Source organism: Pygoscelis adeliae, unplaced genomic scaffold (assembly GCF_000699105.1).
Source record: "Pygoscelis adeliae isolate BGI_AS28 unplaced genomic scaffold, ASM69910v1 Scaffold287, whole genome shotgun sequence".
NCBI classification, from domain to species: domain Eukaryota; kingdom Metazoa; phylum Chordata; class Aves; order Sphenisciformes; family Spheniscidae; genus Pygoscelis; species Pygoscelis adeliae.
This window is the reverse complement of record NW_008825154.1, coordinates 67,127-81,905: the sequence shown is the minus strand read 5'-3', so window position 1 is coordinate 81,905 and position 14,779 is coordinate 67,127. Positions and strand designations below refer to the sequence as shown.

At 39.8% G+C, this 14,779-nt stretch overlaps 1 protein-coding gene across 1 annotated transcript in view; it reads left to right on the top strand.

Moving 5' to 3' along the window:
* The window catches only part of RTEL1 (regulator of telomere elongation helicase 1), a 44,595-nt gene that overhangs the window by 25,619 nt on the left and 4,197 nt on the right, over positions 1–14,779 (top strand). The window contains exons 22-31 of the mRNA XM_009328432.1: positions 16–93; positions 1,692–1,835; positions 2,561–2,676; positions 3,465–3,588; positions 4,817–4,970; positions 6,561–6,715; positions 9,627–9,722; positions 11,299–11,509; positions 12,806–12,943; positions 13,443–13,559. Of these exons, the coding sequence (XP_009326707.1) occupies positions 16–93; positions 1,692–1,835; positions 2,561–2,676; positions 3,465–3,588; positions 4,817–4,970; positions 6,561–6,715; positions 9,627–9,722; positions 11,299–11,509; positions 12,806–12,943; positions 13,443–13,559 (1,333 nt within the window). The remainder of the gene's footprint in view (positions 1–15; positions 94–1,691; positions 1,836–2,560; positions 2,677–3,464; positions 3,589–4,816; positions 4,971–6,560; positions 6,716–9,626; positions 9,723–11,298; positions 11,510–12,805; positions 12,944–13,442; positions 13,560–14,779) is intronic.

Genomic DNA, 14,779 nt, shown 5'->3' with positions numbered 1-14,779 from the left:
TAGTTTATCTTTTAGGTAATGGATGCCTACTATGACAAAGTTGTCTGTCCCAAGTCCAACGGTGCTGCTTTTTTGGCAGTATGTCGGGGGAAGGTAATGTAACTGAGAATTTCTTTCATCTGAGATCAGATTATATAGCTGATGGAAAAAAAACATCATTCTGGATTTCAGTACATTTCTGTTATCTGACTGTAATTATATGTGGAGAAGACCCAAGAGAAGTAAGATGCCCTGAAGCCGTTTCAAAATTATGTCAAGTTTACATATGCCTCATTCCTGTTTTTATGAAAGGGATACACCTTTGAGTTTTTCATAGGGGATGAGCATCACACTTATATTTCCTGTTGGCTGCTCACCAAAAACTCAACCCATTAGATGAGAACAACAGTTTTGGAGGAGAACTAAAAGAAACACTTGTAGTCAAACATGTTAGAACAACGCTGCTGAAAACCCAAAATATTGCTTAGCTTTAAAAAATTTGCATGAACTCCAAGTCCTCTGGACACATTTGATGGCCTTTCATGTGCATTTTCCAGTGCAAGATTCCCTCCCAGGTTGTTGCTCAGCTTTTACATTGGCAGTAGGTTCTAGCAAGCTTTTTGTGTTCTCTGTTCCCTGAAAGAAACTTTAAAAACCAGTCCTTTTTATAAAGAGATTCTGTCCCAGTTGCTCTGGTTCTTCTACTAGCTGTGTCTAGGCCTGGGGTGTCTTTAAAAGTTCACAGGAATTTTCTTTCCTGTTTTGAGGGGGTGAAGGGCAGGTTTGGGTTTTGGTTTGGTTTTTTTAATTAGTTTTTTTTATTAGGTTTTTTTTCTTTTTGTCTAAGGTTGGTCTTCTCATGCTTTTATTAGCCTGAGGGGGTTTCCTTTGTGCCCAGGATAAAATGTCCATAAATACAACTATCCAATTGCTAGCTCCAGGTGGATTACAGTGCATGTTGTGAGTGCCGCTCTTAGTGGCAGTGCTGGCTTAAGCTGAGTAGAGTTGGTCATTCCACCTGCCCGTCCATCCCTGATGTTATATTCCATCACAGCTGCTTGTGCGGCATGGTAAATGCGATTGGAGAATGGATTCAGCTGAAAAACAAACCAACTTCCCCCCCAAACTATTTTTCCAGTCTGTTCAACTCTGATTTTGTTCACTTCACAAAGTGATTTGCCAGCACAGCACGGGACGTGAGCATGTAGGGCGGGATGAGCGACAAATATTTGAACCGATGTAAGCAGCACAGCTGGTGGATATGACACTATAGTCTGGTGGGTTCTGAGCAGATTTCTGGTAGCATTCCGTTATTGCTTTGAAATTATTCTGTTCGTTTTTAGTATCAGAGAAGTTTGCTATGTTCTTATCATGTCTTGTTAACAATTCAGGGTATGGAAGGTTTAAAGAGAGGTATTGACTGACATTTAAGACGTCTTTGAATACAGCTGTTCTGCTTATCCAGGAATAAGACACGTGCATTAATGGTGCTGGCTGAGGTATGCTTTGTCAGGGCCTCCTGGAGGAAAAAGCCTAAGTTTAAAGTCCCAGTAATAAAAGCAAAAAAATCTAGTTGAAACTATTCATAATGTATTCATAAACTACACTTGGCTTGGGATTTAATTTAATGGAGAAAAAAGGCCAATAACTGCTGAATTGCTCTAAAATATCACTTCAAATCCTGTTGGTAATGGAAAACACTCTCTCTTCAGGCCAGTGAAGGCTTGGACTTTGCAGACATAAATGGACGAGGAGTCATCATTACTGGGCTTCCGTTTCCTCCTCGTATGGAGCCCAGGGTTGTTTTAAAGATGCAGTTCCTGGATGAAATGAGAAGAAGTGGTGCGGGTGCACAGGTAATACTGGGCAACTTTTCACTGTTGGCTGTTTGCGGGTTCGTGTCATTGTTTCTCCCTCTTGTCTCTGTGGATTTTGGCTTTTGTTATCCTCCCAGCCTCATGGGACCATGAATATCAAAAACTCAAACAACCTTGGGAGTTTGTCACAAATAGTCACCTTTTCTTTAATAATGTTAAGGGTTCCAAATTCTGTCTCCAGTGACACGGTCTCAATCAAATATAGCTCAAAAAATGGTTGTAATTAAAGTTTCAGTCAAAATCTTTGTATGCTTTGGGGATTTTTGTTTTGGTGGTTTGAGGGGGTGGGTGTTGGGTTTTGTTTTTTTGTGTTTTTTTGTCTTTGGGTTTGGGTTTTTTTTTTCCTATTGCTTCAGGCATGAGAATGAATGACATTATAAATTTAGTTTATTGTCCTGCAGGATAGCTGTTAGGTCTTAAATAATATGGTGCGTCTATTGTACTACCAAGGCTGTCAGTGCATCATGTACTAAATAGCTCCTCAAGCTGGATATTACTACTTGAGTTTTCTGTGCGCCATAAGTCAGGTGTGATATTCGAGTCAACCTGTATTTGGCTTTCCAAGGCTTTTGGAGATCTGTCAGATCTTGTTTGATACTTTTTTTAATTTTTTTTATTTTTTCAGAAAGGAATAGTGATTGTACAGCACAGAGAATACGTTTTACCTGGTAAATAACGTTAATTCTTTCTCCCACCTATTGCAGTATTTATCTGGGCGTGAGTGGTACAGTCAGCAAGCTTCCCGGGCTGTTAATCAGGCTATCGGCAGGGTCATCAGACATCGCCAAGACTATGGTGCTATCTTCCTATGTGACCACAGGTGAAATCTTGGCTCTAGAACATAAACGTACATCAACATCTTTATATCCCAACACGGGTATTGGTATTTTGTATATGAATGTGCTGACGTTACTGTTTGGAGAAGGCCACAGTTCATAAGTAATTAAATTATTTTATATAACAGGTTATAGAAGGATTGTACTACTTTAAGAAAGTAACTGGACTGTTATCTTCTGCTCCCAAAATATACTGTCTTGGAGCTGCAGAAAGAGATCAATGGTATTAATGCAAAATAAGCCACTTTGTTGAATTCGTGTTCGTAATGCTACTGGAAATTACGTGATAATAACTTATGGTTTTGCATTTTCTCCGTCTCTCATTCGAGAAGGTAGTCACCAACACTTTCGCTGAAATAATATAATATAATATTAATATAATATATTAATGTTATATTACATTAATATCCATTAATATGATTAATATAATATATATATAATAGGCAACAAGAGTTTAACTGATAGCCCTCAATGCTGAGGCTTGGCTGGGGACAGTCGCAGTTCACCAGACACCCCAGTTCAGTGCTACTGTTACTGTTGCACAGTTAGAAATTTTATGGAGGAAAGATAATTGGCTGATCGCATGGCATGTGGTATCAACAAAGCCCTTTTCTCCTGAGTGAAGACATCACCCCATTATATTTACTGCACTGTTTCAATCTTTTGTTGTCTTGCTGCTCTTCCCTTGTCCTTTTGGACCCTGATCTAGTGTTTGTTTAATTCATGTAGGCCAGCCTGGCAAATAATTCTCTCTTTTTCCAATCCTACACAGGTTCACAACTGGTGATGTAAGAGGCAAGCTGCCTTCATGGGTCCGCCCTTATGTGAATGTTTATGACAACTTTGGGCATGCAGTCAGAAGTGTCTCCCTCTTCTTCCGTGTTGCTCAAGAAATTGTAAGTGTCTTAAAAATGAAATAAAATAAAAAAATATTTCTTGATCGTTTTGGAAACTGGGAATGCTAATCCAGGTGAGAGATGTGACAGTGTCACTTGCCTTGTCACTTCTCAACATTGGAAGCTTTATGGGAAAGGAGATAACGCGTCATCTTTCTCCAAGAGTGAGCTGGGACAGGATGTGTTGTCATGCTGTGCAACTCATTAGGTTAGATCACAAAAATAACTTCTTTTTCCAGTCCCTCCTAAATAAACATAGCTTTCATTAGATGGTATGCAAGTACTGGAATTGATGTTAGCATCAAAAAGCTTTCTACCTCACCTGCAGGGGAAGGGTATATGTGTGGAAGAATCGGTCAAACCCTTAAATTTAAATCTAAGCTGACTGGTATAAAGAGTGAGTCAAACCCATCAGTTATTACAGTTCACCACTGGGTCATCTTTACTAATATGGCTTCTCTCTTAGCATTAAGCAGCTCTTTTTCTCAGTCATAGTTCCCTGATTTAAAAAGTAATATTGTAAAAAGACTTTCTAATTGACTGGAGAAAGTCATAGCAAGAAACGGGCTAGAAGCCGGAGTGGGGAATTCTTTGTCCCCAGAATGGAGATTAAGATTAAAATAAACACTTAAAATTTCACGTACAGACTTGGATGACTTCCTGGAACATGCTTTAGCCAAATAAAAGTTCAAAATAATAAGTTACAGATGGATGATACTGGATGACTTGATGATCTTTTCTGATCATAAATGAGAGTCTCATGATAACTAAGAACCACAACCCAATGTGCTTTGCCAGAAGGAGCTATGTTTCAGGAATAGCGTTAGCAATTGCACTTGCTGCTCTTCCCTTGTCCTGTTGGACCCTGATCTAGTGTTTGTTTAATTCATGTAGGCCAACCTGGCAAATAATTCTCTCTTTTTCCAGTCCTACACAGGTTTACAACTGTGAAGTGAAGCAATTGTTCTTTAGCAGGGCCATGACCCTTTTTCTGTTACACAGGTCACTTTGCGCTAAGCCTGCGTACTACACTTAATCTGTGTCACTTCCTAGGTATTTGATCCCTTTTTTCAAAAGCACATAAATCCCGAATGCTTGACAATCTTGCTGTCAAGGGTTATTCAGGAAAAAGGATATGTCTGGGTTGTCGCTGGGATTTTTGGTTGCAAAGGAAGTGCAGTAGGAGAGTAGCTTTTGCTTACTGTGACGTTTTGTAAACTGCTTGCAGATGCCCCCACCCCTGCCACAGTGCCCTTCTGGCTCTGCTGGTTCCCTGAGTGAAAGTGATACGGCACCATCTACTTCATCTGAGCAGATCCTCTGCCTGAAAAAAGCCAAAAACTTGGACGACCATGTTCCCAGTTTGAAGAGAAAAAGAAAAGGTAGGTCTGGGTCCTCACAGATATACTTTTTTGTTTTAAGTTGAACCAGAAAAGGAGGAGCAAGAGACTAGGGACTGGAATGGGAGAGAAAGAAGGAGAGCTCAAAGACTGATGTAAAAGTCTGATCAGAAGGGACATAGCTCGGCATTAGAAAATGGGGGAGACGGTTGCAACTACAGAGCAGAGAGGCAGGTGGGGCCTGAAAAGGTGTCCTGCAGAACAGGAGGAGTTTGGTGGGATATCATAGATAGTTTAAAAAAATAAAAACTGGAAGTCTGTTTCTGACTAGCACTGACTTTCATATGTCCTTCTTCCATCCTGTTGTATAAATGACTCTGTAAGAGTAATCTGACTAAGAAAACAGAAAGAGGGCATTGACCTTGGAACAAAACAGTATTTTAAAATTTGTGGTTAGCTAATACCAAAGAATAAAGTATTTCTCATGTCAGATATTCTTTCAGAATGTTCCACTCCAGATTGCTTGTTGTTTTGGAACAGAACAATGAAGTTGTGTTTAAAACTGTGGTTCCAAAACAGTTATGCCTGAGTGTGAGGGTGATTTCACATTACATTTACGCCAGTGTGACTGCGGGTTGTCATTGAAAGGGATTACTTTGGCCACCACTTTTTTTCTCCCTCAACTTCCAACCGTGCATTTATGCTCCTTCCCTTGATTTGAATCCATCTGTTGTGCAACTGCAGAGCAAGCAGATGAGCTTGCTGAACCAATTTACCTTTCATCTACGTGACTGGTAGATCCATCTCCAAGGATGGGCTGGAACGTGTGACTGGAGGTAAAGGGAAGAAGCTGCATTGCCTCTTTTGATACAGATTTTCAGTTGTAACATCAAACTGCACCTGTAGTGATAGTTTTGACTAAAGAGTTTCTTGTACTGGCTTTTTAATTTATAGCGTAATATACTTCCATTCTTCTCAAAAGAGTGACTTTTCTTAGTAACTGGCTGTTGAAGTAATTTCACAAAATAGTGGAAATATATTTTGAAGAGAATGCCTTTTAGAAGTAGCAAACTGATACTAATTTAACACTACCTACAACTCTTAAATTCTTATATTTAAACCCAAATATACCTGGATCCTGATTAGTGAGAATATGTGTTCTTGGGACCTGGGGGTGACTGTGTCTGATACCATGAGAATTGTAGGCTTTAAAAACTTGTTCTGTTTAAAAATAATAAAACGTATTTCATGCCAGAATCTCTTAGAAACAGGAACTCAGCTTTTGGGAAATCCATAAAGCTGAAGTAGTTAATCACAGATAACTGTTGCAGTAAGACTTTTTCCATTGATGCTAAGCCATTTTGAGGTTAAATATGACCATCGCTTAAGGAAAAGTTTGAGAGAAGTCCACCAGGTTGTGGTAACAAATGCTTGAGCAATTTTGGGAGACATTAACCAAAGCGGTCGTCTTGCTAAGTCATATAATGCAATTTTGCAAGATGTGAAAGATTAAATAAATCAACACATCTTTGTGGGTTGCTACATAACATTCTGAGGTCTTACTAAGTCAAAGAAAATGCGAGAGAGAACGCGGGATGTTAATTTGTCATCTGTATTATGCTGTGATGCCAGTAAATGGAGATGGAGCATCCAGCCTGTGCACGGAATATGAACAAGAGCTCGTCTCACCTAGAAGACAATGTATTGGGCTCTTGGATGCATTGGAGCACAGTGAGAAGAGCAGCGAAGATGCTGAGGAGGAAAGTGACTTGTCGGGAGAGGAAAAGGTAATGGCAACGGTGTAGCAAAATACTTGCTTATAAGTGAAAATGGTAGCTGTAAAGCAAAATGAGTTTGGCATTGATTTCAGAGTACCGGTTCAACCCACTTTCAAGAAAAACTCGCTGTCATCGGCACTGGTAACTGTAAGTTCTCATAATTTAGCTTAATCAAAGGGTTTCTTTGCCACGTTCAACTAGATGACCAACAGGTACAGACTTGTGCTGTGCTCCATAGCTGCTGACCGTAGAGATTTCTGGAAGTTAACTGTGCTCTCCGGAGAGCACAGAGCTCTCGAAGAAGAGGTGGGTAAATACACAGTTCCTCCCGGGTGGAATCTGTGTCAGCACTTGGTATGTGACCAGATACTGAGTTTAAAAAAAAAAAGGTGGGGCGGGATGTTTATGAATTAGAACTTGCACTTTCAGGTGAAAATCTTTGATTTGCCTCAGAGAATGAATATTGCAGACTTGAAGAATATCTTACTGAATCAAAAATCCACTATTGCATTAAGATCAACAGAGCTCCGTCTGTGCTGTTCACTTTCTTTCCTCTCGGATTGGTATTTTTAATACATCAGTGATTAGGCTGTGTTCCTCTTGCTTTCCCAAGATCCCTGTTTGCCATTGTTGGTGGGGTAGCTCCCTTACCTGGCTACCATCAGCAGGAGGATTTTACTGCTGGCTTGCAGAATTGGTTTGGCTGATGACTAGTGTGTGGACTCCAGGAATGCTTATTGCCACATACCTAAGGAGTTTGCTTAGGGGAAGAGTGCCTAAGGGAAAGTGTGGAGGTGTAAGGAGTATCTGGGGAATATGTAAGGAGGCCTAAGGAGACGTACAAAACAAAGGGAACGTACAAACTTGGAGAAACGAACAAGGACAGAGAATATTTGTGTCCAGCCAATTGAGAAATTTGCTCCGTCACCCATGGACTGCCGCGGCGTAGACACCAGACCTTATTCTTTGGAAAGCCTGGCACGTCTCCAGCAACTTCGTAACTCAGCTACAGTATCTTGTTAACACAGCTGCACTGCTTTTGGCATAGTTCAGCATTTCCCTAAGTCAGATAAGTTGATGGTCCTAACGGCTCGGCAGTGAGTCAGCTCGTGTCCCGCTTTCTATATTCGGCATTACTGCTGATCTGTGGCTTGCAGACATCTGTGGGGTCATCCTGTGCTGCACCTAAATTGATGACCTCTCTGGCACCAGAGACCTGGGGAGTGTAGTCCTGAAACACGCAGTGCCTCTGAGGGAGCCAGCTTTCACTCTGAGTCTAGTATTGAGCTGATTTTAATAAGCACTGGATTTGGGCTGATAAGGGGGTCGGTGTGCTTTCTTATCTTTCTTCACCATCCATCATAGTATCTGTGTTACCATTTTTTTTCTTTTATCAAGGTTATACTGTACCCTTGTTCCCTAAATAATGGAAGTTTAGCTGCTGTCATTCTGAAACAGTTTGCTTGGGGTGAAAAAGAAGAAAAGAAGCCTTTGTCATCTCAAAAAATCAAAATACAAGAAATAGTCTCTCAATCCATTTAAAGAATGATTTGACAGTTCATCTTAATCAGTTTTCCTTGTGAGATACGCCTTATGGAAGCTTGTCTTTCAGAAGCCTTATTTCTTCTGGATCATGCTATTCAAGGTGGTGCCTTCACATAGTCCAGATTAAGAAGATGTTTTTGATTGTTTTTCTGACTTATTGCGTGTAACATAAATGCTTGGCTTGCTGCTCGTATTCCAATTCTTCATTCCATTACCTGATACTTAAATAAAATATATTTAAATGCGCACTTAAATCATGGTCAGGCTTGTCTGGAATTCAGTATCCTCGCGGTATTATGAGTGCACTGAAGGTTGTATTTCTGAGTATCAGCAACTGACTCTACGAACTGCCGAATCTGAGGTTATTGGCTTAGGGCTTTGTTTATTTTTAGTGGTGGTGTTTTAGTTGTAGTTAGTTTAATTTGACTCTGAAGCTTTGTGATTTGAATAGACCTCTTTAGAAGTCACAGCGGAATATAGGGGTACTGTTACGTTTCACTAGTTCCTCTCGCAAATGAACAACACTATACTGTAAATGCACTGATAATCACATCGTTGCTATGAAATTCTCTTATTGGGCAAGAGCAAAGAAATAAATCACTTCACATACCTGCTTTCTCAACAGGTATGTAGAAACCAACTGGCAATATGGGGCTATCCTGCAGTTTCTTCTGTTACTTACATGATTGTCTTTAATGTGGTTGATACTGGCTTGATCTAATATTGGAGACTCTGCTATTAAGCAATTCCACTGCTCTTGTTTATGCCCGCTCACTTCTCTTTTGGAGCTTTGTATACACCAATCTTCCCAGTCACTGCAGTACAAGCGCAATTCTTTGCTGCTGGGAATGGGAGATGCTAAAAAGCTTGTCAAGCCACAACTGTTTCTGCTACTGTCTCATCCTATATGCCCTGATATTTTCTACAAGACTGCTTAGGCTTCCCTTCTCAGTACCCCAAGAAAAGCCTGATACAGGTTTTCTTCAGAAGAGAAGTACTTCCAGGCAGGAAGGGGCATGTGAGGCATTAGTTACACGCAGGTATGTGTACAGTCCCAGGGCTACTCTGAAACAGTTAGTTGTAAGTCCAGCTTTGCTTAATTGGGAATGTGCACCCTCAAGACCAGCTTTGTCTTTAATTTCCTCTGTTTTGGTCTCTCTTTCTGAATTGTCCACTAAGTGATTACCTTCTAGAAACATGTATGTGTCTCAGGCTCTGTTGCAATAATTTAGGTTGACTTGTTTCACTTGCTTGAACGGTGTCACAAACTGGGTTAACAAGCTTTACTACTGGAACTGGCTACATTAAATGGACAATAACTTTGAAAAGCATTTTTTTGAACCTCTCTTCTCTTCTTTTCTTTTAATCTTCACAGGCACAACGTCTGTCAACACTTTCCCTTCAGTATGAGAAGAGGTTAACAGATGAGCAGAAAGGAGGAAGGAAGAAAATAAAGCTAGTCAGCAATACAGTATGTGTTTTCATGTGTCTGTGCCATCCCTTTGATCTGCAGACTGCTTTAATTTGAATTGCAAATTTCCAGGCAGACAGATGACTCATGCCAGAACAATTATGTTTTTTCTCCAAACTGTAAATATTCATCGATGCACATCTGCAATCTATTTCTGTCATGCTCTTTCTCGAATCTAGACATCACAGACCCAATCAAGCACAGGTCCAGGTAGGGCTAGTAGGTGAAAAGAATTGTTATCTGGCATTGACTACTTTGTGAACATCTTCTCCTGTTGACCAGCTGTGGTGGGTGGTTTCATTCTTTTTTGATTAGAATAGAATAGTTCAGTTGGAAGGGGCCTACAACGCTCATCTAGTCCAACTGCTGGTAGAGCCTCAAATGGTATAACTGACCAGTTTGGGGTAAGCGATCTCATTCTAACCCCACCCGTGGTGGGTCATCGTTGTGTGTTATGTTTGCAGTTGTGCATTATTGTTTTGCACTGTCTCCAAGCTCAGTTAACTCATTATGCAAGCTAGTTGCTTAAGAGTCACGATAAATCCATGAGAATCCCCGGGTGATCTTTGTGTGCCAGTAGCTGTCTGAGGTACTGTCTGAACTGGGTGCTGTCTGTCTGTCAGATTCCCAGTCATCTGGCAAATGAAACTGATAAAAGTAGTCACAGATCCTGAAGCTGATAATATCCAAGGTGTGAGGAAGGGAGCAGGTTCATTGCAGAAGGTTGTGTTTGCAGTTTGTTGCGATGTGATGTCATGATGAGTCAGTCTAGCCCTCAAGGTTTGGAGTAAATGTCATTTCTCAATTAAGCCTTCTCCTAAGAATAGAATTGTGCAATGAGACTTGGCTACCTTCTCTAGGAATATTCCTCTTAAGCAGTCAGTTTTGTCGGCAGAGAAGGTGAATAGCATCGCTCCTCTTCGGTGAGGGAGTGAACGCTCACAGATGTTAGAGGGATTAATTTTTTTAGAAATAGATATAATAATCATCTGGGGAAATTAACAATATACTTGTGCCTCGGGATTGCCCCAGTGACACTGGTTTTTGTCATGAAGACATGTGACAAGGGTCCAACAGCTTATATGCTCAAAGTGTGTGAGCACATTGTAATGCACAGTCACTTTCATAAAGGAGGGGTTGTTCTGAATCTTTTTCGAGTCCCTGCTGCTTGTGATTGTAGAAAAAGGTTTCCCAACACGAGGGAGTAATCTGACTTGCTCATGTGTATAGTGTCTTCAAGAAATGTCTTAGAGGAACGAAAATGCTTGAACACCTTCCATTCTTTGTATCTCCTGCTTCAGAGATTCATGTTTTTCAGTTAATTGGACGTTTCCAGGCAGTAGGCCAGTTAGATTTGTGTTTATGCTGTGGCACTGAAGCGGTTTTGTTTTTTCAGGAAATAACACATGGGTACGGGGGTGTCTCCCATAATTGCAAGAGACAGTAACCTATTAGTTGAAAGCATTTATTGTTCTGTGTGCTGGTGGAATTGTAAATATATTGCTTCCATTTGAATTCATGTGAGAGTAACTCCTCAAGTCATACTATTTACTGAAAAGTCTTCCTGTCTTTGCAGCAAGCTGATAAGAAAGCAGACCTGACGGAGCCGAAGAAGGCCCGAGCTACGTTGTACATCGCAACAGTGAAGGAGACCCTAAGCCAACAGAACTATGATCTCTTCTCTAAGGCTCTTCAGCACTACAAGAAGACAGATGACTTCCCTGCTATGTTATCTCAAATGAGCTCCCTCTTCATAGAGGATGAAAAAAAGCATATCTTATTACGAGGTATGACAACTTCCCTCGTATATTTATACGACGTGACCTTTTTCTTTTAAATAGTATACTTGGGTATTTCAGAGGTAAGTGTTTTGGATTTGAGGTACAGATCAATCAGGAATGATAATCATTAACGTTCATCACTTTATATCCCCAGATCACACACAAAATGTTCCCAATCTATTATCATACGTTAGTTTGCATCTTGACAGGCCTGAAAAAAAATCCCATTCCGTGGAAGCTTGTGTTATTTTAAACTTTGCCTAGAAGTAGTATAGCTTATTCCCTGTGACTTAGGAGGCAAGATCAAGAGTGTGGTTGTGCGAGTTGGATATGTGCATTCATAAGGGTTCAGTGTTAAAGCAGTAAATAAGTAGACAGAATATTTAGAGAAATTTTCTATTTAAATAACGGTGAGTATAAAGCAAGTGATCTGGGCAAGCGTGGATAGTTTACTGGTTTAGCTGGTATTTTCTTGACTTTTAACAACTGCATTGACAGGAACTGGACTCCCACCAACGTTTCTTTTAGTTTAACAGTATTTTCTATGTGAATTGTCCTTTCCCTCTCAACTTGTGAGCAAATGGGCAGATTTTTCTGTGACTTCTTTCATGTACTAAAATAAAAAAGCATAGTTACTCATCTTGTAAATTGTTTAAGGTTAACTTTAAGGTTAAGGAATGGGAAGCTCAGTATAAGCACTTGGTACTAATAATAGCCACAGTCTGTTTCCCAATTTGCTGATCTCACTATATAAATAAGAAAATATTTGATCGTCAAATTAAGGCCTAAGTCTAGTTTTCAAAAGTGACAGGCATCCGAACATAAAGTTCATTTGACGTTTAGGCTTTTGGTTGGCAAGCATTTTATGGTAAGTCACATGAGGTGTAAAATTAACAGTATATCAGTTATTCAAAGTGTCAGCCTGGCAGATACTTTGACCCCACGGTTTATGAGGTAGCTGATGACCTTTTGCTGCAAGTACCTGTTTTCACTAAGAGGTAAGCTACTTCATATTTACAGTGAAAAAATTAGTTATTACCTATTGGTGGTAATATTACTGGAAGTTTGCATGGTAGCTGACCTTTGTGTAACTTATAAGTGTGCTTATTGTATACATATTAGATAATGGCATTTACATTTTAAGTTATTTAGCAGCACTTTTCATATTGCCTAACCTAGAAGTCCTGCTATTGTAGGTTTCTGCGGTATTTATGACCTGTTGTGGACTGATTTTTCTTCTTTTGTTTTTGGTTTTTTTGTTTGTTTCCCACCACCATCACCCTTCCCTCTCTCTAATGAAAGAATTTTACCAGTTTGTTCGACCTCAACATAAAAAACAGTTTGATGAAGCATGTTGCAATCTGACTGGAGTGGGCTGTGGCTACAAACCTGAGCACAGCCTCCTGCGGGAAGAGAGAGAGATACTGGCCAAGAAAATAGGTGAGGAGCTTGTTTCAGCACCGTGCAGGCAGTTGTATTGTTTGATGGACATTGTCCAGTCGTGGAGCAAGACACATCTAATGTGTAGAAATGTAAGGGTGGAAAGCAATTTAGTTTAATCCATATCGAGCTAAGTCTCTGCTCTGCATGATCCTCTTGCCTGCCTTTCCATAAGCACACGCAGATGCCTGAGCATTAGTTACTGCATAGTTAGTAATGATGCCATTTTATTTCAAAAGGGGAATTTACAGATCTGTTTAAATCTTGAATCTAGTCCGGATTTAAAAACTTTGTGTGTATTCCTCTGTCGTCTTTGCTACCCACATAGTGCCACCAATAAAGTCCTAAAAAAAGCAGGGTGTTAGCTCATCCCCTTTTATCAGAGAAATATATCTACATCTTCAGGTGTTTTCAGCATAGAATGGCGTACTTTAAAATGCACCATTCTATGTTCGTGCTTCCCTAAGTTCACTGTTAATGGACTGGTTTGATTTAACAGAAGAAAAACAGAGTCAGCAGAAAACAGCATTCTCAAAGGACTCGTGCAGTCAGCTAAACCCTGGACTCCACTTGAACCGGGGAGGATTCCACTTGACAACAGGACTGAATAGTGCAGGTACACTTTATTTAACAGTAAAAACACAGTCCCAAGGTAATACATGTTATGTTTCATTTCGTCTCTGACTGTAGATTCTCCTGGTGGGAACCAATGTGTTTTGTGTTCACCTAGCACAGTGGCTTGCTATCTGTAGGTAGGAGTGATGGTAATTCAGAATTTTCAACAAGGATTGTACAAAACTAAAACAACTAAAGCCAGAAGTTTGTGCTGGAGACTGACCTAACCTACGTCAGTGAGGGGAAGGGTGAGTTGGGCACAAAACTGCTGGGCTTCCTGTTTGTCCAGGGTTCATGAAAGAGAGCCATTTAAGGAATGTAATTTTAGATTAGGTCAGCGTGAATCCAGGTATGAAGAAGAAAACAGTTCCTGTTTTGTTATTGGTACTGTGCATATACTCCTCATGTGGGCAGTCTTTTTTCTGCAGAAACGGAGACTAGCAAATGTGTTCTCATACTTGCACGTAATCTCTGTATGCATCCCTCTAATCTCATACTGTCCAGTACTTATCTTTGAAGTCAAAGGCTCAGTTATTATTTGATTACAGATCTTCCTGAGAACAGCTGGGAATTTTTTGTATTTTTCACAAGGAAATGAGTAGGATAGTTGGACAGCTTAGAAGTCTTTCTTTAGAGGGTAAAGAATAGCTAATCTTTTTTTTTTTTTTTTTTAAAAGCTGATGTTTCCTGGAAGGCTTTAAAAGCTTTTCATGTATGAAGCCATGTTGTTCCTTTGATTTGTTTTCCTGTTTCGATTTGTATTTTAAGAACATTTGAACAAAACAATCTTTGGTAATTATTTTGTCCTGAGGTCTGAGAGATTGATTTTCACAGGAACTTGTTTCCACTAAAAGTAACTGAGAAAATACTAGTGGTAAATGCATGTATTGTTTCTGTTGCTCACTCTTTAAGTAGAGTATGCTCCTGTGAAAGCATCAGAAAGCTGTATGATATGAAATAAAAGATACGGATTATAAAGCTTACACCCGTGTTTTTCCCCTTTCAGGAAATTGAACTAAGCCCATCTTTTAAAACTTCATTATCTTCTTTAACTTCTTTAAAAGTTCTTTAGTGGAGAATAAAGATCTAAATACCAAAAGATGTGGCTGGTTATTTAAATCAGTTTCTTATCATATGCTCCATCCATATTTGCATGCCTGTAATATGCAAACCAGAACTTTTTCCTCTAAACCGTATCAGAAATCAAAGACCGACATTTTG